General features: G+C 39.0%; 1 protein-coding gene across 3 annotated transcripts in view; it reads right to left on the reverse strand.

Moving 5' to 3' along the window:
- ATG4A (autophagy related 4A cysteine peptidase) overlaps positions 1 to 26,136 on the reverse strand; it is a 91,523-nt gene that overhangs the window by 56,833 nt on the left and 8,554 nt on the right. The window contains exon 1 of one of the 3 annotated variants that reach the window (XM_090263899.1): positions 12,299 to 12,338. The exons of the other annotated variants lie outside the window; for them this stretch is intronic. Within the exon in view, the coding sequence (XP_090120025.1) occupies positions 12,299 to 12,308 (10 nt within the window). The 5' untranslated portion in view covers positions 12,309 to 12,338. Of the gene's footprint in view, positions 1 to 12,298; positions 12,339 to 26,136 lie in introns of those variants that run through there. 3 annotated transcript variants of the gene reach the window in all.

Here is a 26,136-nt window from a genome sequence, read left to right on the forward strand (position 1 = left end):
ATTGATTATAATGTTACATTTGTCCCAATTTCCCTTCCCTCTTCTCCCCTCCACCCGGTGGCCCCCCTCCCTCCAGTTGTCCCCCCCTTTTAGACCATGTCCATTAGTTCTGCATATAGTTCTTCTCAACCTCTCTCTGTCTATTCCATTCCCTCCTACCATGATCCTTAATTCCTATATCATCTCCCTCCCTCTCTCCCTTTCCTCTCCCTGCTGACCTCCCCCCAATATGTTCCCCATATCTATAGTTCTTTTTCCACTCTTGTTGCCTGTTTAGTTTGCCTTTGTTTCAGTTCCCTAGCTTCTGTTGTTGTTTCTTGTGATGCAGTTTTCATTTTAGATTTCATAGTTTTGATCCTCCTTTTTCTAAACCAGTCCCTTTAACATCTCATATAACAGTGGTTTGGATCTAATGAACTCTTTCAGTTTTGTTTTGTCCTGGAAACACTTTCTCTGCCCTTCTATTCTGAATGACAATTTCACTGGATAGAGTATTCATGGTTGTAGGTTTTTGCTTTTCATTACTTTGAATATTTCTTGCCAGTCCCTTCTTGCCTGCAGGGTCTCCCTTGAGAAGTCAGCTGACAGTCTAATTGGGACCCTTTTGTACATGATTCTTTTCTTCTCTCTTGCTGCTTTTAAGATTCTCTCTTTATCTTTAACTTTTGACATTTTGATTATAATGTGTCTTGGAGTGGTTCTCCCTGGATCCAGTTGTTTTGGAACTCTCTGTGCTTCCTGGACCTGTAAGTCTATTTCCTTCCCCAAGTTTGGGAAGTTCTGCTTTATTATATTTTCACTTAATTTTTCAATTTCTAGTTCATTTTCTTCGCCCTCTGGCAAACCAATGATTCTTATGTTGGGCCTTTTATAGCTGTCCCAGAGGTTTCTGATACTCTCATTATTTTCCTTGCTTCCCGTTTTTTCTCTCTGCACTGGTTGACTGTTTGTTCCTTCTCTGTGTTCTGGTTTGTTGATTTGAACTCTGGATTTTATTTCCTTACCATCTGTCTCGTATGTGGTTTTGTTCCTTTCATTATGAGTGTTTTTCAATTCTTTCTCATCTTTTTCCAGATCTTTTGTTAATTCTGTAAGCCACCTGATAACAATGGCCCTGAACTGAGCCTCTGACAGGTTTCTTATTTGTTCATCTGTCAGATTCTTCATCTGTTGCCTGGTGAGCTGCACCACCGGGATTTCTATAGTTGTCTGCCTCATTTTGACAGATGCGTTTTGTTTTCTTGGGCCGGCTATAGGGGGCGGTGCCTGTGTACTCGTCACAACCCAGCGACCGGCAGCGATCCGCAACCTTTTTTGCCGCGCTGTGGTGCTTTGTGGTCACAACCCAGCGACCGGCGCCGTTCTGCAACCTTTCTCGCTGCGCCGTGGTGCTTTGTCGTCACAACCCAGGGACTGGCGGTGGCCCAGCAACCTTTTTCGCCGCGCTGTGGTGCTTTGTGGTCATAACGCAGCGACCGGCGCCGTTCCGCAACTTTTCTCGCAGCGCTGTGGCGCTTTGTGTGGGGGCGGGGGTCCAAGATGGATTCACACAGTTATTCCGCTAGGAGACCGGGATCCGTCCTCCTGCCCTCTGGGCCTCACTGTTCAAGGTGATGTGGTGGCTGCTTTTCCCAGTGTTGGGGTTGCAAGCTGCTGGGGTTCGACTGCAGCCGGGATTGTTCTCCCTGCCGCTGGGATTGTTCTCCCTGCCGCTGTCCCTGGTGCAACCACAAACAGCACCACCCACTTTTGCTCTTCCTACCTGCCCAAAGGGCGCTGCTGGTTTATAACTTCATACGTTGGGCTTCCGTGTAGTTTTATTTTCTGGAATTTCTAGTTATCTTTTGTTTTGAAGTAGTTGTATTCCTCTGTAGTTGTAGAGGGAGGCCGAGCGTGTCCATCTAAGCCTCCATCTTGGCCGGAAGTCTGTTTTCACTTAAGGACAAGTTATTGTCTCCTGTCTTCTGACTGAAATGCATTTGGACATATCCATGAGGACAAAGAGGTTCCACTCACAAACTGGCCAGGAATGCACCTAACAAAGAGACCACTATACCTCTAAATTGTTGACTCTTTTTGCTCTTGGTTAGGAAACTCTACTTTTTTTGGAGGGATGCATTTTTTCAGAATAAAAATATGCTACTTTTGTAAAGGTTATCTTTGTTGATAGGGCATACAAAGAGGGTATCATATTGAATAGACAGATGGAGAGAAAATATTTGCTTGGCTTTATAATTCAAGACTCCAGGCAAATATTCCAAAAACTAAGGGGAGAATCACCTGATTCTTCATCAACAGGTTTTGTTTTCCTTAAGAATCAACCCGCTAGTGGAAAGCATGGTTTTATTCCCAAGGAGACAGTTTCACATTAGTGCTCCTGCCAAGTCATGCAGTGGGTCCAAAGTAAGTCTCTGTGGTATTGTAGCTTTGATTTTGGACATTATCCAAACCCACAAGCACCAATACTCAAATACAGAGCTCATGGTTCCTCTAGGAAGCAAGACACCATGATAATACTTAGTTGAAATAAAGACTGTGTCAAAAGATTTTTCTACAACATCAAATAAAAGTGGGGGTGCATGTTTTACAGAAGGAAGAATCACTCTTCAACCCTCCTGGAAATATCTCTAGCCTAGGAATTCTAACAGTTGGTCCCACCTTAACACTAACTAGCTATGTGACCTTGCAGAATCTACTGTACTTCTTTGGTCCTCATATTCTCCATGTATAAAATGTGCAATGTGTTTTTCAAACAGCACATCATAACTCATCAGTGATCTATGAAACCTATAGTGGGTTACAGATAGCATTTTAATGTAGTTGAACAGAAGATAAAATATTAGACTACATTACACATTTAAGGTGAATATTTTTCCAAGAAACTTGTCTCTGTATATATAAACTGGGTTGCAATATAAAATGTATTTCTCTTTGTATTGTTGGATCGAAAAAGTTGAAAAGCCACTGATCTAGACCTATGTTTTCCAATATAATAGCCACTAGCCATGGGCAACTATTTACATTTAAATTAATTAAATTAAATACAACTAAAATTCAGTTACTCAGTTGCATTAGCCACATTTGAAGTACTCAATAGCCATGTGTGGCTAATGGCTACCATATTGGACAGCACAGCTACAGAATAGTTCCATAATCACAGAAACTCCTATTGGACAAGTGACAATTGTTAAGTAATAAGGCCCTTTTATTTTCAGCTTAATGGCCTTTCTATGTTCTGTAGGAAGTAGAAATCGGGTAAGTTGTTAGGAGGGGTATGCCAAGCCCAAGGAAGAGAAAATGGGTTTGGTTGTCTCTCTCCTAAGAGAGTATGTATGTGAATTTCCAAATAAATGAGCCAACTATTATTAAGTTCCATACTTGATCCTGTGAGGAATACAGAGGAAACATCCTCATAAACATTCACTAAGTGTTAAATGAACAAACTAAAGCATCATAAAATCATAACCTAGGTAAAGACATGAGCCTTGGGTAAACGAGTTTATAATAAAAGGCAACATATAAGCAAATGTTGATAATAACTAAATGCTCTGAAAATTCAGCAAAGATAGAAATCAATGAGCATTGGAGTCATCAGGGAAGATTTCAAGGACGATATAGGATTTGAACTGGTCCTTAAATTATTGCTTGGATTTGAATCAGCAGAGTTAAGAGGGAGAATATTCCAGATGGGGAAAACATCATTAGTATGTGTATGTCAGAGAGGAGGAGTAGATTCTGGAGATATAGATAAATGAGATTAGAGGTGGTTTGGGACTGGATTGTAGAGGGTGGTAAGCCAGCCAGTAGAGTCCCAGTCAGTAAAGCCACTGACAGTTTTCAGAGTGCTTTCACATGATCCTCAAGACAGCTCCTTGAGATAGGCAGGCCAAGAATCATTACTTCCATTTTAAAGTTAGGGGAACAGAGCCTCAGAGAGGTTACATGACTTTTCCAGGGTCATATAGCTAGATTTGAGGCACTGAAGACAGGGAGAACTATGAGAAAGTTGTAAATATCCAGACATGAAGTGTTGAAAGCCTGGCTTAAAGCAGCAAGAAACCAGATGAGCTGGTTATATAATACACTATAAAACAAACTGGCAATGTAGTACCCACTGTTTAAAGGAGAGTAAGAGTAGACTGAGATTAGAATAGTATAGTTATTTTTAACTGGAACAGATCTCAACTATCCCAAAGGAATAAATATAAGCAATATAATTCATATACCGTGTCTGGATTTTTCCAGACAGATGAAGGCAATGTTTTGGACACGGTTCCCAAGCAAACACTTTACATGCCTATGCATTTCTGTCTTGCTAGTGTTTCTTTCCTCCGTCAATTTCAATTTTCATTTCTCTGAACTAATTGGTCATATGATTTCCAGTGTGAAAGGACTAGTGCAAGAATGTCAAGGAGCCCCAGACCTTGGAGTTTTTCCACATTATTTAGTATAATTATCAAATTACCAATTAATTAGTTAATAATGATTTACTAAGAAAATACTAAAATACACCATTATGAGTCTTTTTTAAAAAGGTTTATTTTATTCTACTTCAAGAGAGAGGAGAGGGATAGGGGAAGAGGGAGAAAAACATCAATGCAGGAGAGAAACACCAATCAGCTGCCTCCTGCATGCTCCTCAACTGGGGGTCGAGCCTGCACCCTGGGCATGTGCCCTGACTGGTAATTGAACTGGTGACCACTCCATTATGGGACAATGCTCCAATCAACTGAGCCCCGCCAGACAAGGTGCCATGACTCTTAAAGTATCTCTCTGCCCATGTCAAAAACATCCACAGACTTCTAAGATTGCTCCAACTGATAAGAATCAAACATAAACTCATTAGCCTGGCATTTAAGGCCCTCTCCAATACAGCCACTTCCTACATTTCTAGTTGTTTCCCACTGCTCATTACTCCTTCATGAGAGCTATTCTTTTCAGCCAAAATAAATCACATGATACACTGAAGGCTGTTTGCTCATTCATATCCTACTTGCATTTATCCTATCTCAAATGCCACTTTCTCTATGAACACTTCTTCCTCACTTTAGCACCTGCTCCTTCTTCTAAACTTCTATAGTCCTTTATATCTCCTTTATGGTACTAGGCACTTTGTACTTCAGATTATTGTTATTTGCAGGCATGTCATCTCTCTGCTATTGGAACAAACTCCCATCTCAGTGCATGTAATGTTCATCTCTGTATCCCTTACAGCTTTGATCATAGTGCCCTGCCGTAAGGTGTCCCTTAATGTCCATCAAATGTTTAAGAAATAGATGGGAACACTGACAGAAGTCGAAAAGCTGGCTTATACATCCAACCAAACACCAATTTAACAATCCTTTACTGAGTGCCTACCACATGATCAGCACTATGCTAGGCTCTGAGGATAGCAACATATCTTAAGCAATTTTAAGTCTAATGAGGAGAGAGACAGAGGGAGTTCATTTTGATTGGCCACTATCATTATGCATAGAGGGCTAAGGGAGCACAGAAGACCATCATCTAAGCCCGTCTGGGGTACAAAGAAGGCTTTGGGAAGAAAGGTGATGGCAGGACTTAGGCTTTAAGGATGAGAGTTCAGTTCATTGGGCAGGGGGAGGACATTCCGGGCAGAGGAGAAACTGTGTCAAAATACTGAGAGCTGAAAGAGTATGGAATAGTGATGGTACATGGAGACTGTCAAGGGCTGAGGCTGAAGAAGCAGGAAGGCCTAGGAGATGCTGGCCTTAGAAGCCTTGGTAAGCATTCTTGGCTTAACCCCAGCCTCATATAGACCTCAAAGGGTTTCAAATACACCCAGGAGGAAGACTAGGTATTTCACTATTTGCAGAACAGATGTTATGCAACAAGTGACTGCCAGAATGTAAATCCTGGGTTTTTTTTTTTTTTTTTTACATTCATTATCAAATTAAATTCTGTTTAAAATAAAAACACCAGCCTGAAGTAACCATTTTTTATCAAAGAAGGGGTTAAGGTGGGTCTTCGTCTTGCGGCATGCCCAGTACTACAGCAAAAAGGTAGAAATTCTGAGTCCTTTACAGGAACAGTATTCTTCACCGGACCACTTTCCTAGTTTTCTCCTGTTTACGACTGCCTCACCTGCCTCTTAGACCGCAAGAATTTTCCCCATACCCTTTCAATATCACACTTCATTAGCAAATGTTGCCAGCAGACATACAATGTTTAAAAATTCTTTACCTTTGATGTAATATAAAATTATACTGCCAGAGTTAAGTTTTGGAATCACATAAAATTACATGTGTATCTTCACTTTCAAAACAAAAGATGTATTCCAAGTTAAATCATAAGGCAAGTTTCTGTAAAGTGAACTTCATTTTCCAATGTTATTTTATGACCATTTGAGCCAAATTGTCAAAGGAAAGATAACTCGACCCCATCCAAAAAAGATACAGCTTTTAATAAAATGGCTCCTGATCCCTGGTGTGCACTCTATGCACCAGACACCAGGAAAATAAATATGTACCCACAAGCATTAAAGACCCAACCCAAAAATGATAGCAAAAAAGTTAATATCTGGCAGGCAAAGAATTTTAACCTGCTAAACAAAACCTAGATCAATTTTCATCTCCAATTATGGCTCTTTATAAAGTGGGTTTTCTTTTTCTTTCTCTCTCTCTCAGCAATGGAATCAATTTTTCTGGGACTTCCTTTATTTATTTTTCACTTCTATTATTTTATTTTATATTTTACATTATATTTTATTTTTATGCGATTACATTTATCCCAGTTTTCCCCTTTTGCCCCCCTCCACCTAGCACCCTCCACTCCCTTTGGCAATCCCCACACCATTGTCCATGTCCATGGGTCATGAATATATGTATATGTTCTTTGCCTACTCTATTCCTTATGTTGTACTTTACATCCCCATGACTATACTGCAACTACCAAATTTACTTCTTAATCCCTTTATCTTTTTTGCCCACCCCCCTGACCCCCCTTTCCATCTGGCAATGATCAAAACATTCTATGTATCTATGACTTTGTTTCTATTCTGCTTGTTTGATTATTTTGTTTTTTGGATTCAATTGTTGATAGATATGTATTTATTGCCATTTTATTGTTCATATTTTTTATCTTCTTCTTAAAGATGACTGTTTATTGAGAGTTTTGATCTTATTTTTCTTAAATAAGTCCCCTTAACATTTCATATAATAATGGAATACTATTGATGAGTTTTTAGCTTTTTCTTGTCTGGGAAGCTCTTTATCTGCCCTTCGAGTCTAAATGATAGCTTTGCTGGCTAGAGTAATCTTCGTTGTAGGTCCTTGCTTTTCATCACTTTGAATATTTCTTGCCAATCTCTTCTAGCCTGAAAAGTTTCTTTTGAGAAATTAGCTCACAGTCTTATGGGAGCTTTGTAGGTAATACCTGCTTTTCTTTTGCTGCTTTTAAGATTCTCTCTTTATCTTAACCATTGGCATTTTAATTATGATGTGTCTTGGTGTGGGCCTCTTTGCTATGAACAATAAAATGGCAATAAGTACATACCTATCAACAATTGAATCTAAAAAACAAACTAAGCAAACAAGAAGAACAGAAACAGAAGCATAGACACGGAGACAGTTTTGATGGTTCCCAGAGGGGAGGGAAGTCTAGGGGGATGGGTGAAAAGGTGAAGGGATTAAGAAGTACAAATTGGTAGTTACAGAATAATCATGAGGATGTAAAGTACAGTACAGGGAAAAAAGTAATCGAAGAACTTATATGCATGACCCATGGACATGAACAATGGTAGGAGGACTGCCTGGCAGAGTGGGAGTTGCTCGATGGAGGGGTCAAAGGGGGAATTTTGGGACAACTGTAATAGCATAGTCAATAAAATATAATTTAAAAAAGAAAAAGAGAAGACTCTTTAACATTTCATATAATCCTGACCCCTTAATTCATATAATGCTGGTTTGGTGGTGATGAACCCCTTTAGCTTTTTCTTGTCTGGGAAGTTCTTTATCTGTCCTTCTATTCTAAATGATAGCTTTGCTGGGTAGAGTAATCTTGGTTGTTGGTATTTGCTTTTCATCATTTTGAATATTTCTTGCCAAACCTTTCAAACCTGCAAAGTTTCTTTTGAGACATCAGCTGGAAGTCTTATGGGAGCTCCCTTGTAGGTTACTGCTTTTCTCTTGCTGCATTTAAGATTCTCTCGTCTTTAACCTTTGGCATTTTAATTATGATGTGTCTTGGTGTGGGCCTTTTGGGGTTCATCTTCTTTGGGACTCTCTGTGCTTCCTGGACTTGTATGTTTATTTCCTTCACCAAACTAGGGAAGTTTCAGTCATTATTTTTTCAAATAGGTTTCCAAATTCTTGCTCACTCTCTCTTCCTTCTGGCACCCCCATGATGTAAGTGTTGGAACACCCACACTTGTCCCAGAGGCTCCCTACTCTACCCCCCCTTTTTTTGGATTCTTTTTTCTTCTTGCTGTTCTGATTGTTTTTTGCTTCTTTATATTCTAAATCACTGATTTGATTCTTGGCTTCATTGACTCTACTGCCAATCCCTGTAAATTGTTCTTTATTTTAGTGTATCCTCCATTTCTCACTGGAATTTTTTTTTATGATGTTGAGGTCCTCACTAAGTTCCTTGAGCATCCTTATAACCAGTGTTTTGAACTCTGCATCTAGTAGAGTGCTTGTCTCCATTTTGTTTAGTTCTTTTTCTGGAGTTTTATTCTGTTCTTTCATTTGAGCCATGTTTCTTTGTCTCTTCATTTTGGCAGCCTCCCTTTGTTTGTTTCTATGGATTAAATAGAGCTGCTATGTCTCCCAGACTTGGCACAGTGGCCTAATGTAGCAGGTGTACTCTAGGGTCCAATGGCACAGAATCCCCTCTTATCCAAGCTGGGTACTCAAGGTGTACCCTCTGTGTGGGCTATGTACACCCTCCTCCTGTAGTTGAGTCTTGATTGCTATTGGCATATGCAAGGTCAGCCACTGATTGTGGTCTGTCTGGGGTCACATAGCATAAGCTATAAAGCGAACTGAAGATGGTTGCTACTTGTGCTGGGTTTGGAGGTGCACTAGCGAGGCCAAGCTGTGAACCAAGGCTGGCTGCTGCTAGATCCAGGCCAGGGTGACTTAGTGAGAGGTATGGGGCTTGTAGAAGCTAGGTCATCCTTGTTTGAGATAATTTTAAAAAGTCATTTGTATGGAAAAGCCACTTGGAAACAGCTTAGGTGTGCCTGAAAGTTGGTTGGGGCAGAACTTCAGGGAATCACCAGGGTGGAGCAAACAGTGTGAGCCAGGTTGATGGAGTCTCAGATATGGCACCCAGTTGCCAGCTCTGTGGCTCTGGTGCGGGAAGGCTCAGAAAGGGCACAATGGCTTCTACCAGCACTTGTGTCTAAGAGAAAGCTGCCCCCCAGTTCTTGCCCTGATGTCAGACAATTCAGTTCCTCATCATATGCCTCCAATGCCTTTCAATCTGCTGTCCCTATACCAGAGCTCAGAGGGAGCAAGTCCAAGTAAGGCTGTGCATGGGCCCTTTAAGAGGAACTGCCTGAGACTCTGGCAGTTTCTGTCTTCTACAGCCTCAATCCTTGCTGGTTTTTATAGCAAGAAGTTATGGGGACTTATCTTCCTGGCACCGGGCTGGGGAGCCTAGTGTAGGCTGAGACCCCTCACTCCTAAGATACCCCTCCTGATTTTTATCCACCACAAGTGGGTGTGTGACCAGCCTGTTCCATATTTCTGCATGTTTCCACTTCCCTATCAGTTTCAACGTGGTTTCTTCTTTAATTTCATAGTGTTTCTTCTTTAATTCCACAGTTGTATAAATTTCATTCAGCTTGATTTCTGATGGTACTGAATGATGGCTATTCTATAGTTTAGTTGTAATTTTGATGTGGTTGTTTGAGGAGGCTTGTTTACCTATACTGTCATCTTGACCAGAAGTCTCAAGTGCGTTGTCTTATAAGAAACTCAGCCATCAGTTCTTTAATTAATACTAAGTTAATTTATCCTAAGTTAATTAATTTTCAGTTAAAAATGTTTTCTTTTATTCTACTTACTGTAGCAATTCCCCTCCTAGGTTTATATCCAATAAACACAAGTGCTTATATCCACCAAAAGATATGGTCAGAAATGTTTATAGAAATTTTATTCCATAACCTATAAACAATCCAAATGTCTATCAACAGGGGTACTATAGACTGAATATTTGCATCCTCCCAAAATTGTTATGTTGAAATCCTAATCTCCCATGTAATGGTATTTTGAGGTGGAGCCTTTGGGAGGTAATTAGGTCATGATGGTGGAGTCCCCATGAATGGAATTAGTTTCCTAATAAGGAGAGACACCAGACTGATGGTCTTTCTCCAACATGTGAGTTCAAAGTAAGAATGTGGCTGTCTGAAAACCAGAAAGAGGAACCTCACCAGACAACAAATCTCCCATGCCATGATCTTGGGCTTCCCAGACTACAGAGCTGTGAGAAATAAGTATTTCTTGTTTAAGCCACATGGTCTATGAAGTTTTGTCACAGTGGCTTGAACTAAGACAGGGAAATGGATAAATACATTGTGGGGAATCATACATGGCACTGGTATACAACAACAAAACTAATACTATATACAAAACATGGATGAATCTCACAGGCATAGTGTTAAACAAAAGAAGAAAGACACAAATTAGTAGATAAGGTATGATTCTATTTATATAAAGTTTGAAATCAGGTAAAACTACTATATGATGATAGTGGTCAGAATAGTTGTTACCCTTAGGAGGGTATGTTCACTGAGAAGAGGCAAGAGGGAACCTTCTGAATGGCCAGAAACATTTCTATATCTTGATTTGGTTGGAGGTTACACGTGTACAAAATTTCAGTGAGCTGTACACTTAACGTATGTACACTTTACTGTCCATAAGGAATACTTCAATTCAAGAGAAGATAAAGGTAAGTCTCCATACTGGATTGGCAATACAGATCAAAATTATGCTAAAAAAATATTCTTTTGTTATCAGGAGTAGAAATATATTTCTGAATTTATTCCACTTACCTGTATACACACACTTCAAATCCCAGTGCAAGTAGTTTGGGGATTCAAATATTATTTAGATATAATGCTAATTTATTGGACTTTTCAACTTATAGCATTTAAAAATACTATTTTTATAAGCTCACTTTGATTATAAATTCACAAATTTATTAATTCTTCTTTTCTATTATAGCATTAGCTGGCCTTCATCAGAGAAATGCATTGAATTTGTTTCCCAAATATCAATGAAAGAAAGCATACTGCATACTAGACTGAAGAGAACACTGGCTTATGAACTGGAATAGCTGACTTCTACTTACACTCTGCATTTTACTAACCAAATCACCTTGGGTCAGTCTTTTAAACTAAGATTCCCTTCCCTTATCAATAAAATGGAGATAATACCTTCCCAACAGGGCTATAATGAGGATCACATGACTGAATGAATGTGAAAGTGCTTTGTAAACTTTAAAGAAGTGTTAATATCTCCAAAGCTAAGTGTTTAATTAGATTTTGTGCCTGGCTGTGGCTAACAGAAAATGCACTTAAATTTCAAAGCTTGTACTTCAGTTTCACATATCTTATACTTCACCAGAGAGACAGGATCAGCAAGTACACTCAAATTCTATCATCTCTGCAAAGTTCAAGTAATTTCATTATGATAAATATTGAAAATAGTTGAATACAGGAAAATACATTAATAACTGCTTTCCTTGCTTTTCCCAGTTATGACATTTAGACAAGTCTCTAGCTATGTAATATCCATTATATTCAGTTCATACTTCTAAAACTTTGAAATGCTTCCATAACAATAGTTTCCCCTCTCTATTATAAATTTCACAGTAACTGCCGCTGAAAGGTGTTCCCATTTCTTCCCTCCACCATCCATGATGACAATTGGAGCAAAACTTTAAAATATTCCTCAGTCTGAACTCCTTATGAAGAGCCCTAAAAAATCCTTGTCACAGAGCCCCAAATGGAGGGTGCCTTTTTGTGTTCAGCTTTTGAAGTTCATTTCTCTGATGAGAGGAAGTGATATAAGCCAGAGTTGCCTCAAAATACTTCCTGTCCCCAATATTCTTTCCAGAAGACCCAGCAAAAAAGCCCTGATTGGAGAGCCATGCACTGTGAGAGGAGCTTGCCAGAAAGAAAAATTAGAGTCATTTGATTTCAAGTGCCCTAGTGGTTCCTTTTCTGGAGATTTTGTTCTTAGTACCACATCGAAATTCTCTAAACTAGAGCAAGCCTGCAGACAGACAAACAAAACAGACTAGAGAAGATAAGATTCTTAAGAAACATTACCTTCGGGCATCAAGTCCCAGTTAAAAAGACTTTGTCGAGCCTGTTGAGATAGGGAATGGGGATCAATTTTACAAAAGTAGATTGACAGAGGCAAGAAGGACCAACTGACAAGAAAATCATAAAAACTAATGTGGATTCATATACACACACATGTACACAAAGATTAAATGGTCTGGAACCATTTATTGCAAGGACAAATATTAAATCATATTTCACTAGGTCTTAGAATACCACTGTATTATACCATAATAAAACAACAGATAGTCATAATTATGATCCTTAATAAAAAGATCCAATTATGTCCATAAATGCTGTATAAGATGTCAGAAGAGTAGATTCTTTGTTTTTTTTTAATTTTTTTTTTTCTGAGAACTCCATTCAGGATGATAAAATGCTAAAAGCTTATGGTGCTTAAATAGAGGAAATCATGAGCTCTTTGGAAAACATGGTTATTAAAAATGTGTTATTCAAAAAAAATCACTTAAGTCCACATATACTTCTAAAAAAAAAAAAATCACTTAAGTCCACATATACTTCTAAAAAAAAAAAATCACTTAAAAATGTGTTATTCCAAGAAAGAGTCAGGCAATTGAGCTTTTACTCTAGTTGGTAAGACAAGATAAATGCTGAGTTGTACAGTCGAAAAAACTGTGATAGGAGGCGAAAAAAAGCAGGTGAGTATGGTATAGCAGAGTTAGAGAAGGCATCACAAAGGAGGCAGAGCTCAGGATTGATTGACTTTGAAGTCTCTCTCCATCCAAAGCCTGGTACTCCCTTTCTTGATTGTCACCATTAAGCAGTCCTTCCAGGGTATCAGGTTCAAAGTCACTAAAGGAGGCTATTTTTAAGGTAAATTTAATTATAGTAAATAAAGAGAAGGATGAGATACAGACCCTGGCCCCATAAATGTGCCATAAAGAAGCTAGCTAAAGCTTCAATGCCTGAATAAGCAGAGCGTTCATGTGGGCAGCAACTGTGCCAAGCAGCAAAGGTTTTGTGGGAACAATGAACAGTACCCCATCATAATTATACACTCTTAAAATTACTAGGAAAGCAAGGTTTAACAAATAATTTTTACTTGATAGTCGACTTTTAATTTAGTATATAGAAGTATATTAATGAGAAACCACAAAATACAACTGAAAGAAATTGAAGAGTATACAAGTAAATGGGAAGAATCTGTGTTCATGGATTGAAAGACTTAATATTGTTAAGATGTCCATGCTACTCAATCTACAGATTCAATGCCATACATCAAAATCCCAAAGGCATTTTCTTGCAGAAACAGATACATTCATTCTAAAATTCATAAGGAATCTCAAGGGACACCAGATAGCCAAAACAATTTTGAAAGAGAATAACAAAGTTGAGGAACTCACACTTTCTGATTTCAAAATATATTTCAAAGCTACAATTATCAACAAGTGTGGTACTGGCATAAAAACAAATAGTACAAATTAACAGAATAGAGAGCTCAAAAATAAACCTTTGCATATATGGTCAAATGGTCTTTGGAAAGGGTGCCAAGACCACTTAATTGGAAAAGAACAGTCTCTTCAACAAATGGTGATGGAAAACTGAATATCCACAGGCAAAAGAACAAATTAGACCTTATCATACACCATATACAAAAATCAACTCAAAATAGATTAAAGACCTAAATTTAATACCTAAAACTATAAAATGCCTAGAAGAAAGCATAGGGGGAAATCTCCATGACATTGGATGCAGCAATGATTTCTAGGATATGAAAGTAAAAGGCCATGTAATAACAGGAAAAATAGGCAAATGGGACAGCATGGGGGAAAATCAAGCTTCATTGCTTCTGACTGTGAAAACCAGTGGGGGTTGGGGGGAGGCAAAAACTGCCAGTCTCTCAGCAGAGTCACTTGTTTAAAGGGCCCCCATGGTCTTAGAATGTCCCCAGACCCATCCACTCTGGGAACTACAGCCAGGGCAACAGCTAGAGAGGCACCAGTCCCATACGGAAGTAGAGAAGTGCCTGGAAAGGGGGCAAGTGCTGGGCAAGCGGCATTGTTCCCTCTCAGATCCCTCTCCCACATAGAACGCCACAACATGGTGAAACAGGTCTCCCTGTACTGAGAATACCTAATGCTCTGCCCCTCAAAAGGCAACAAGTGCCACAGCTCTACCTAAGACACAGAGGCAAACAAATACAGGAACCTGTCAAGATGAGGAGACACAGAAGTATGGCCCAAAAGAGGGAACAGATCAAGGTTCCAGTGGGAGAACTAAGTGATGAGGAGATAGCCAACCTAATAGATGCAGAATTCCAAACACTGGTGATAAAGTTGCTCACAGGCTTGAAAGATATGCTTGAGTATGGCCAACACATAAGAGAAGAAGTGAAGGCTATGCTAAGTGAAACGAAGAAAATCCACACAAAACCAAATGTGAAGGGAAGAAAACCAGGGTTCAAATCAATGATTTGGATCATAAGGAAGAAAAAAGCAGTCAACTAGTACAGAATGAGGAAACAAGAATTGAAAAAAAATGAGGAGAGGCTTGGAAACCTCTGGGACAACTTTAAATGTGCCAACATCTGAATCATGGGGGTGCTAGAAGAAAAGAAAGCAAAAAATTGAAAACTTATTTGAAAAAGTAATAAAGAAAAACTTCCCAAATTTTGTGAAGGAAATAGACATACAAGTCCAGGAAGCACAGAGAGTCCCAGGAGAGCTGGACCCAGAGGGGACTACACCAAAACACATCATGATTAAAATGCCAAAGATGAAAGATAAAGAGAGAATCCTAAAAGCAGCAAGAGAGAAGTGGAGAGTTGCCTACAAAGGAGTGCCTATAAGCCTATCAGCTGATTTCTCAAAAGACACTTTGCAGGCAAGAAGGGACTGGCAAGCAGTATTCAATGTGATGAAAAGCAAGGACCTACAACCAAGATTACATGAACTAACTGGGGTGGGATTGCTGGAGGGAAGGAGGGTACTGGGCAGAGGGGAGCAAAGGGAAAAAACTGGAACTACTGTAACAACATAATCAATAAAATATACTTAAAAAAAATAGTTCTCCAAAGATGATATACAAATGGCCAACAAGCATATTATAGGATGATTGACATCACTAATCATCAGGGAAATGTACTAGGTCTGTCTGGAAAAAGTCCAGCCATTATTAATATAGTGAGAATGGTTTGTGCGACATTGATGTAACCTGGCAACCAAGGAGAGTGAACTGGAAAGTGCATGTGTGAACAATGACAACTTTACTGTACTAGGCAGTGGGGGCAGTAGATGCCGTTGAGTGAACATGTGTACTGTGTGGCTGTTGCATTCAAAATAATCGAGTGAGAAGAGCAACGAATCTGCATCACATTTTGCATTAAGCTTGAACCTTCCTCTGCAGAAACTTTTTGGATGATTCAGAAGGCTTTCAGGGAATGATGCAATGAGTGCAGCACAAATAAAAGTGTGACACAAATGCTTCAAAGATGGTCGCGAATCTGTTGAAAGAGATGCGTGGTCAGGAAAACCTGTAACAAGCAGAACACCTGAGTATATTGAAGGTGTATGGGCTGTAAAGCAACAAAGATTGGCAACTGACAATGTGAGAACTAGAAGCTGATGTGGAGATTCCAAACACTACTGTGTCTGAGATTTTGATGCAGGATCTTGCCATGAAACATGTCATGGCAAAATTCATTTCACCACTTCTGCTACCAGAGCAGAAGGAACATCATGCTGCAGTTGTTAATGACTTGAATCAAACCACTACCAATAACCGGATTTCCTCAAGAAGGTCATAACTGTGGGTGGGTGAGCTGGGGAGAGCAATTGGGGAAAATGTAGAACAACTGTAATAGAAAACCAATAAATAAATTTAAAAAAAGAAAATGGTTCTGGGGGGGGGGGGGAAGGTCATAACTGGAGATGACTTGTGGGTCTACAGCTATGATCTGGAAACAAAAGCCCAGTTAGCAAAATTGTTCTATGTACAATGTTTATTGTGTCTTGTATCTTCTTCAATAAATGTTCTGTTTTTCATAGTATGTGGCTGGATACTTTCTGAACAGACCTTGTAAATCAAAACTTCAATGAGCTACTATCTCACACCCATTAAGATGGCTATAGAAATAACAAGTGTTATTGAGTCTGTAAAGAAGCTGGAAACCTTGTACACTGTTGCTAGGATTGCAAACTTGTGCAAATACTATGGAAAACAGTACTGAGGTGCCTTAAGCAATTAAAAGAATTATCATAATCCAGCAACTCCACTTCTAGGTATATATCCGAAAGAATTTAAATCAAGATTTCAAAGAGATGCTTGAACACCCATGTTCATTGCAATATTATACTCAGTAGCCAAGACGTAGAAACAATCTTAATGTCCATTAGTGGATGAATGAAAAAGCAAAACGTGGTACATGTTAATAAATAAATGGAACATTATTTACTCTTAAAAAGAAAGGAAATCCTGTTACATGCTACAACATAGATGAAACTTGAGGACATTATGCTAAGTGAAATAAGTCAGTCACAGAATGAGAAGTATTGTGTGATTCTACTTAAATGAGATGTCTAAACTAGTAAAATTCATAGAAACAGAAAGTAAAATGGTGGTTACTAGGGACTAGGGAATAAGTAAGTTGTTGTTTAGTGGGTGTAGAGTTTTAGATTTGTAGGATGAAAAAGTTCTGGAGATCCATTTCATGACAATGTGAATATACTTAACACAACTGAACTGTACACTTAAAATTATTTAATATCGTAATTTTTTTGTTATGTATTTTTTAACTAAGTAAAAAAAAAAGCTTAAAAAATAAGTATGCCTATGATGTTAAGGGTCAGAGTGATTTTATCCATTCTTTTTTTAAAATATGCTTTATTGATTATGCTGTTACAGTTGTCCCAATTTCTTTTCCATTTGTTGCCCTCCACCCAGTGACACCTCTCCCTCCAGTTGTCCCCCACCCTTAGTCCATGCCCATTGGTTGTGCATATAGTTCTTCTCAACATCTTCCTATCTACTCCACTCCCTTCTACTATGCTTCTTAATCCCTGTACCACCTCCCTCCCTTTCCCCACTTCCTCCTCCCTGCTGACCTCCCTGCAAAATGTTCTCCATACCTATAATTCGGTTCACACTCTCGTTGCCTACTTAATTTGTGTTTGTTTCGGTTCCCTAGCTTCTGCCATTGGTTGTTGTGATACAGTTTTCATTTTAATGTTCATAGTTTTGATCCTTTTTCTCCTAAACAACTCCCTTTAACATTTTATATAACAGTGGTTTGAATCTAATGAACTCCTTCAGTTTTGCTTTGTCCTAGAAGCACTTTCTCTGCCCTTCTATTCTGAATGACAGCTTTGCTGGATAGAGTAATTGTGGTTGTAGGTTATTGCTTTTCATTACTTTGAATATTTCTTGCCAGTCCCTTCTTGCCTGAAGAGTTTCTTTTGAGAAATAAGCTGACAGTTTTATTGGGACCCCTTTGTATGTAATTCTCTTCTTCTCTCTTGCTGCTTTTAAGATTCTCTCTTTATCCTTCATTTTTGACATTTTGATTATAATGTGTCTTGGTGTGGTTCTCCCTGGGCCCAGTTGTTTTGGAACTCTCTGTGCTTTCTGGACCTGTAAGTCTATTTCCTTCCCAAAGTTAGGGAAGTTCTGCTTCATTATTTTTTCACATAATTTTTCCATTTCTAGTTCTTCTTCTTCACCTTCTGGCAACCTTGTGATTCAGATATTGGCCCGCTTATAGCTGTCCCAGAGGTTTCTGAGCCTCTCCTCATTTTCCTCACTTCTCATTCCCTGTTTCTGTACTGATTGACTGTTTGTTGCTTCCGTATGTTCCGATTTGTTGATTTGATCCTTGGTTTTCTTTCCTTCACCACTAGTTTCATATGTATTTTTGTTCATTTTAGCAGGACTAGCCTTCATTCCTTCCCTGTCTTGTTTAAGATCTGCTGTTAGGTCTGTAAGCACTTTTATAAGCAAAGCTCTGAACTGTGCCTCAGAAAGATTTGCTATCTACTGCTTCATTGGATTAGAGATTTTCTGTCTGGTCAGCTGCGTCACTGGGATCTCTATCATGATCTGTGCCATCTTGAACAGTTTCGTGTTTACCTTTGCTTCCTGGGCAGGGCTGTCACACCTCCTACGCTATAGAGGGCGGAGCTCCATGTACTCGTCAAACCCGGGAGACCCGCCTCACCATGCTGTGGTGTTTTCTGTGAGGGTGGGGGTCCAAGATAGATTCTTACCGTTCACTCTCCGTTTAGAGACCGGGAGCCTCCTCCTCCGTCCCCACCCCCACCGGCCTCACAGTCCAAGGCAATGGAGGTCTGCCTTCCCCGGCTTTGGAATCACAAGCTGACGGGTCTGGTCTGCAGCCGGGGATGCTCCCCAGGCGCTTCTTGCCTCCCCTTAAATATGGTGTCTGTGCTTACTGCTATCCTGCTGCTGTCGCTGCTGCTGCTGCGGACAGCTCAGCTTGACCTCTCCTCCTCAGCTTCGCCCCTCCTACCTGTCCGGATGAGCACCCCTTCTTTATAACTTCATATGTTGGATTTCCATTTATTTTCTGGAACTTCTGGTTATTGCTGGTTTTGCGGTAATTGTATTTCTTCTTAGTCGTGGAGGGAGACGGGAGATGGAGAGTATCAGTCTAGGCCTCCATCTTGGCTGGAAGTCTCCATTTTTAACTAGACTTTTACTAGGAGAAAGGCAATAACTAACACATCATCCATGTTTTCTTTAAGGAACCAACTTCTGGTTCTAAGAAAGATAGAATAGACACACGTTTTTAAAATCTTTCCAATAAGTACATCTAAAAACACTGGACATTATTATATATATTTGTATATATTATATGTGTTATAGATATACATAACTTTGAAAGAGAGAAGAAGACGGTCTGGCTTGGAAATTAAACGACCTCTAAATAATCCAATGATCAAAAAGGAAATCTCAAAGGAAATAAAAAAAATACATTGCACTGAAGGAAAAAATTATATAACTTATCAAAATATATAGCATGCAAGTAAGATGACAGAATAGCAAATCTTAGCCCTCATTCCACACCATAGAAATTCCAATTTAACAACAATATATGAACAAAAGCACTTGTATAAGATTTCCAGAATCCAGTTAGGAAGTTATAGAACCCAAGGTTAGCAAAAAATCTGAGGACAGCCACACTGGAACAGGTAAGAGCAATTTAATTTTACTCACATCAGCCCTCCCCCAAGCTGGTACAGCTCAGTGCCAAGAGAGAATGCTCCAGCCCACAACTTCAGGGGGAAAGTGAAGAGGGGAGCATGCCTCCAACATTCTGGCTTTTCAGAGCACTAATGGAACTGACATACTTTGGATGTTGAAGACCACTGAAAACAAAGAAGAGAAGAGGGCAGTTTACTGGGGCTCAAATGGCTCAGTGCAATCAGAAGGTACACAACTTGAGACTTCTCCCTCAAGAAGGAAGAAGAGGAGTTAAATGTGCATCCAGCATTCTGATTTTTTTGGAGGACTGCCTAAGGGACTAGTATCTGTCTCACATGAATTGGGGGTGCCGACAGGGAGCTGGCACACATTGGATGCCTAGTGGCCCCTGAGACACCAACACAATAATAGAGGATTTCAACACCTCACTTTCAATAATGGATAGAACATTCAGATCAGTAAGGAAATAAAACACTTGAACAACATAAGGTCAAATGAGCCTAACACAGATTTATAAAGCATTCCACCCAATAGCAGGAGAATACACATTCTTCTCAATGATATATCATACGTGAGGTGACAAAACAATTCTTAACAAATTTTAAAGGACTGAAATCATACTTACAATATTTTTCAACCACAGTGGAATGAAAGTGCAAATTAATGGCAGAAGCAAAACTGGAAAATTCACAAATATATGGAAATTAAAAAAAGAACACCACCTTGAACAACCAGTCACAGAAGAAATCAAAAGTGAAGTTAGAAAATACCCTGAATCAAAGGAAAATAATGGAAAACTTAGGGAATACGACAAGAGCAGTATTAAGAAGGAAGTTTGTATTGACAAATGCCTACAATAAAAAAGAAGAAAGTTCTCAAATAAAAAATATGACATTATACCTCAAGGAAATAGAAAAAAAAAACTTAGTTCAAACTTAGCAGAAAGAAATAAGATTAGAGCAGAAATAAACAAAATAGAAAATAGAAAAACAATAATATTAAGAATACTAACAGTTTTTTAGACTACTCGATATAATAAGTGAATTTGGCAAAATAGCAGGGTACAAAATAAATATACAGAAGTCTAAGGCATTTCTGTACACCAACAATATAATATCAGAGACAGAGGCAAAAAAGAAAATACCACTTACTATAGCAACAAGAAAAATAAAGTACCTATGAATGAACTTAACCAAAGAGATAAAAGACCTCTACACTGAAAATTATGCAACATTGAAGAAAGAAATTAAGGAAGATACAAATAAATGGAGGCAAATACCATGTTCTTGGATGGGAAGAATCAACATCATCAAAATGGCCATACTACCCAAAGCAATTTACAGATTCAATGCAATCCCTATTAAAATACCAATGACATATTTCATAGACCTAGAACAAATACTCCATAAATTCATATGGAACCAAAAAAGACCCCGAACAGCAAAAGTAATCTTGAGACAGAAGAACACAGCAGGAGGAATCACAACACCAGATATCAAACAATACTACAAAGGCACTGTGATCAAAACAGTCTGGTACTGGCATAAGAACAGACATATAGATCAATGGAACAGAATAGAGAGTCCAGAAATAAACCCAGGTCTCTATGGTCAACTAATATTTGATAAAGGAGGAAGGAACATAAAATGGAGTGAGAAGAGCCTCTTTAACAAATGGTGCTGGGAGAACTGGACAGGGACTTGCAAAAAAATGAAACTAGACCACCACCTTACACCACACACGAGAATAAACTCAAGATGGATCAAAGACTTAAATGTAAGCCATGACACCATAAAAGTCCTAGAGGAAAACATAGGCAAGAAAATATCAGATATCTCACGTAACAATCTCTTCACGGATACATCTCCTAAAACAAGAGAAATAAAGGAAAAAATAAACAAATGGGATTACATCAAACTAGAGTTTCTGCTCAGCAAAAGAAAACATCAGCAAGATGAAAAGGAAACCAACCATATGGGAAAACATATTTGCCAATGACATCACAGACAGGGGACTCATCTCCAAAATATATAAAGAGCTTATATGACTCAACATCAAGAAAACAAACAACCCAATTAAAAAATGGGCAAAGGACCTGAACAAACACTTCTCTGAAGAGGACATACAGAAGGTCCATAGACACATGAAAAAATGCTCAACATCATTAGCCATCAGGGAGATGCAAATAAAAACCACAATGAGATACCATTTTACACCAGTCAGAATGGCCATCATCAACAAATCAACAAACAACAAGTGCTGGCGAGGATGTGGAGAAACGGGAAACCTACTGCACTGTTGGTGGGAATGCAGACTGGTACAGCCACTATGGAAAATAGTATGGAATTACCTCAAAAAACTAAAAATGAAACTGCCTTTTGAACCAGCAATTCCACTGCTAGGATTATACCCAAAAAATCTTGAAACACCAATTCAAAAGAACTTATGCACCCCTATGTTCATTGCAGCACTGTTTACAATAGCTAAGTGCTGGAAACAACCTAAGTGCCCATCTGTAGATGAGTGGATCAAAAAACTGTGGTACATTTACACAATGGAATACTATGTAGCAGAAAGAAAGAAGGAACTCCTGCCATTTGCGACAACATGGATGGAACTAGAGAGAATTATGCTTAGTGAAATAAGCCAGGCAAAGAAAGAAAAACACCATATGATATCACCTAATACAGGAAACTAAAGAACAACAAAAACAAAAGAACTAAATAAAACAAAGAGAAGAATAGCAGTCAATAGGGGGGAGGCGGGGCGGAGAGAAGGGGGATAAGTAAGGGAAGGGTTTAGTCAAAGAACGTGTATAAATGACTCATGGATACGAACAACGGGGACGGATATGATTGCGGCAGAGGGGGTGGGCTGGGTGGGGGAGAGAAATGGGGGGAAATGGGACAACTGTAATTGAAAAACCAAAAAAAAAAAAAAGAATACTAACAGTGTTTTAAATCAAAAAATTGACAAAGCTTTAGCTATCTATATTAGCTAAAAAAGAGAATACTCAAATAAAATCAGAAATAAAGGAGGAGATATAACCTATGCCACAGAAATTAAAATAATTATGAAAGACTGCTATGAACAATTATACATCAATTATTTGGGTACCCTAGCAGAAAGAGATAAATTGCTAGAAACATACAGCATAGCAAGACTCAATCATGAAGGAACAGAAAATCCGAAGAGAAGAACTGGTCAAGATGGCAGCATGGACAAACAAGGTTCACTTCTTCACACAACCACTTCAAAATTACAACTCAAACATAAAACAACCATCAGTCAGAACCATCAGAAATCAAAATAAATGGGAGTTGGACAAATATGGAAATAAAGAAACCACATCTATTCAGGCTGGTAGGACGGACGAAGATGTAGAACTGGCTGGTCTCTCACCCACATGTGCATAAAAATTTGGAAGGGATATCTCTGGATCAAGAAGTCCCAGCCCCACAGCAGGCACCCCCACCCCAAGGTTCTAATGCCAGGAAGATAAGTCCCCACAGCTTCTGGCTGCAAAAACCAGCAGGAATTGAGTCGGTGGAAGAAACTGCTGGAGCTCCAACCAGTTCCACTTAAAGAACACACACATGGACTCACCTACTCACACTCACTCCCTCTGAGCTCCAGCACCCAGATGGCAGCTTGAAAAGCACCAGTGGTATAGAGGGAGAAACTGAAGTGTCTGGTATCAAGGCGAGCAGAGGCCATTGTCCCCGCAGAGCTGGCAACCAAATGCCATATCTGAGACTCCATCAACCTGGCTAACACTATTTGACCCGCCTTGGAGATCCCCAGAGACTCCACCCCACCCAAATTACCAGCTCAGCCAAGCTGCTTTTCCATATGAATGGCTGGTCTTGGCTCCTGCTGCACAACTTCCTAAATTGTATCAAACAAACAACAGCTGACTTCAGTAAGCTCCAGACCCAGCCCTATCAGCAGACAGCTTAGATTCACAGCTTGGCTTTGCCTGGGAATCTCCAATCTCAGCACAAGTGTCAGCCATCTCAGATTGTGTTATAGCGCAGGTAGGGTGCCCCAGGAAAAACACAGGTGGGGGCTGACCTTCGCCTGTACCTCACAGGAAACCCCAGGGCCAGCACACCCAGTGGACAGCTACAGACCACACTGGAGCACCACCACCCTGCCTGTGCACAGTTGGTCCTCCACAGAGGGTGGAGGTTGGTGGTCAATGGTCACAGTCAGTCCTTGCAGCTGACTGGCCTGGGTAAATTACTTCCATTGATCTGCCAACAGCAACCAAGGCTCAACTACAAAAGGAGGGTGTACTTAGCCCATACAAAGTGTGCACCTCGAGTATCCAGCTTGGGTAATAGGGGAGGCTGTGTCACTGGACTCCACAGGACACATACTACATTAGGCCATACTACCAAGACATAGAGTCAAAGTAGCTCTACCTAATACACAGAAACAAACACAGGGAGGCTGCCAAATTGAGGAAGCAAAGAAATATGGCCAAAACGAAAGAATAGAACAAAACCCCATAAAAAGAACAAAACAAAAGAGAGACCGTCAACCTCTCAGATGCAGAGTTCAAAACACTGGTGATTAGGATGCTCAGAGAAATGACTGAGCATGGCCACAAAATAAAGCAAGAAGTGAAGGTTATTCAAAGTGAAATAAAGATAAATATTCAGGGAACAAACCTGGGATTCAAATCAACAATTTGGAACATAAAGAAGAAATAAACATTCACCTGGAACAGAAAGAAGAGACAGGAATTGAAAAAAATGAGAGGATCAGGAACCTCTGGGACAAGTTTAAACTTACAACATCCAAATCATAGGGTTGCCAGGAGGAGAAGAGGAAGAGCAAGAATCTGAAAAGTTATTTGGAAAAATAATGAAAGGATACTTCTCTAATTTGGTGAAGAAAATAAACATACAAGTCCAGTAAACACAAATTGGTGCTTTTGCCAGACAGATCTTATATCCCCAGAAGTGGAATTGCTGGGTGATAGGCAGCTTCATTTTTAATTTTTTGAGGTAACTCTATACTGTTTTCCACAGCGGCTATGCTAATCTGCATTCCCACAGACACTGTAAATTGGTTCTCCTTCCTCCACATCCTTGCCAAAACTTCTTGCTTGTTGATTTATTGATGATAGCCATTATGACAGTTGTGAGGTATCTCACTGTGGTTTTAATTTGCATTTCTCTAATGATTAGTGATGCTGAGCATCTTTTCATGTGTGTATTGGCCATCTGTATGCCCTCTTTAGAGAAGTGTCTATTCAGGTCCTTTGCCCATTTCTAATTAGATTTTTTTCTGGTGTTGAGTTTTATAAGTTCCTTATAAGTTTCCCTTAAGATTGGGAAAGAGACAAGGATGTCTGCTTTCACCACTCTTATTTAACATAGTGCTGGAAAACTGAACCACAACAGTCAGACAAGAAGAAATAAAAGGCATCCAAATTAGAAAGGAAGAAGTAAAACTGTCGTTATTTGCAGATGACATGATACTGTATATAGAGGACCCTAAAGATACCACCAAAAACTACTAGAACTGAAAAATTCAGTAAAGTAACAAAACAGAAAATAAATATCCAGAAGTCAGTTGCACTTTTTATACACCAATAATGAACTATCAGAAAGGGAAACTAAGAAAACAATCCCATGCATAAATGCTTCAAAAAAATAAAATACCTAGGAATAAAATTAACTAATGATGTAAAAGACCTATACTCAGAAAATTATAATACACAGAAGAAACTGAAGAAGATACAAATAAGTGGAAGTATATACTGTATTCATGGATAGGAAGAATTAGCATCATTAAAATGTCCATATTACCCAAAGCAATCTATAGGTTTAATGCAATCCCTATCAAAATACCAATGGCATATTTCACAGAACTAGAACAAGTATCCAAAAATTTAGATGGAACCACAAAAGATCCCCAATAGCCACAGCAATCTTGAGAAAGACGAACAAAGTTGGAGATATCATGCTACCTGATATCAAACTATACTATAAAACCATAATAATCAAAACAGCATGGTAGTGGCATGAAAACAGACATACAGATCAATGGAACAAAATAGAGAGCCGAGTAATACACCCACATCTCTATGGTCAATTGATATTTGACAAATGAGGCAAAAACGTACAATCTGGTAAAGATAGTCTACTCAATAAATAGTGTTGGGAAAATTGTACAGATAATTGGAAAAATGAAACTAGACCACCTTCTTACAACATACACAAGAAGAACAAATTCAAAGTGAATTAAAGACTTTAATGTTGGACTTGACCCCATAAAAATCCTAGAAAAAAACATAGTAAAATCTCAGACATTTCTTGTAGCAATATTTTTATTGATATATCTTCTCAGGCAAACAGGTCTACATCAAACTGAAGAGGTTCTGCACAGCAAAGGAAAACATCAAAAAAATGAAAAGACAACCCACTGAATGAATCTGTACTTTTAAAACTCCCGAAAAAGAAATCTCCAGGCCCAAATGGTTACATTATAGAATTTACCAAACACTTAAAAGAGAATCAATAACAATATTACAGTCTCTTCCAGAAAATAAAAGGGGAGACAATACTTCCCGATTCTTATTAGAAGGCCAATATTTCACTGATACCAAAATCAGATAAAGACTGTATCAA

This window comes from Furipterus horrens, unplaced genomic scaffold (assembly GCF_987537825.1).
Source record: "Furipterus horrens unplaced genomic scaffold, mFurHor1.1.pri manual_scaffold_17, whole genome shotgun sequence".
Lineage (NCBI taxonomy): Eukaryota > Metazoa > Chordata > Mammalia > Chiroptera > Furipteridae > Furipterus > Furipterus horrens.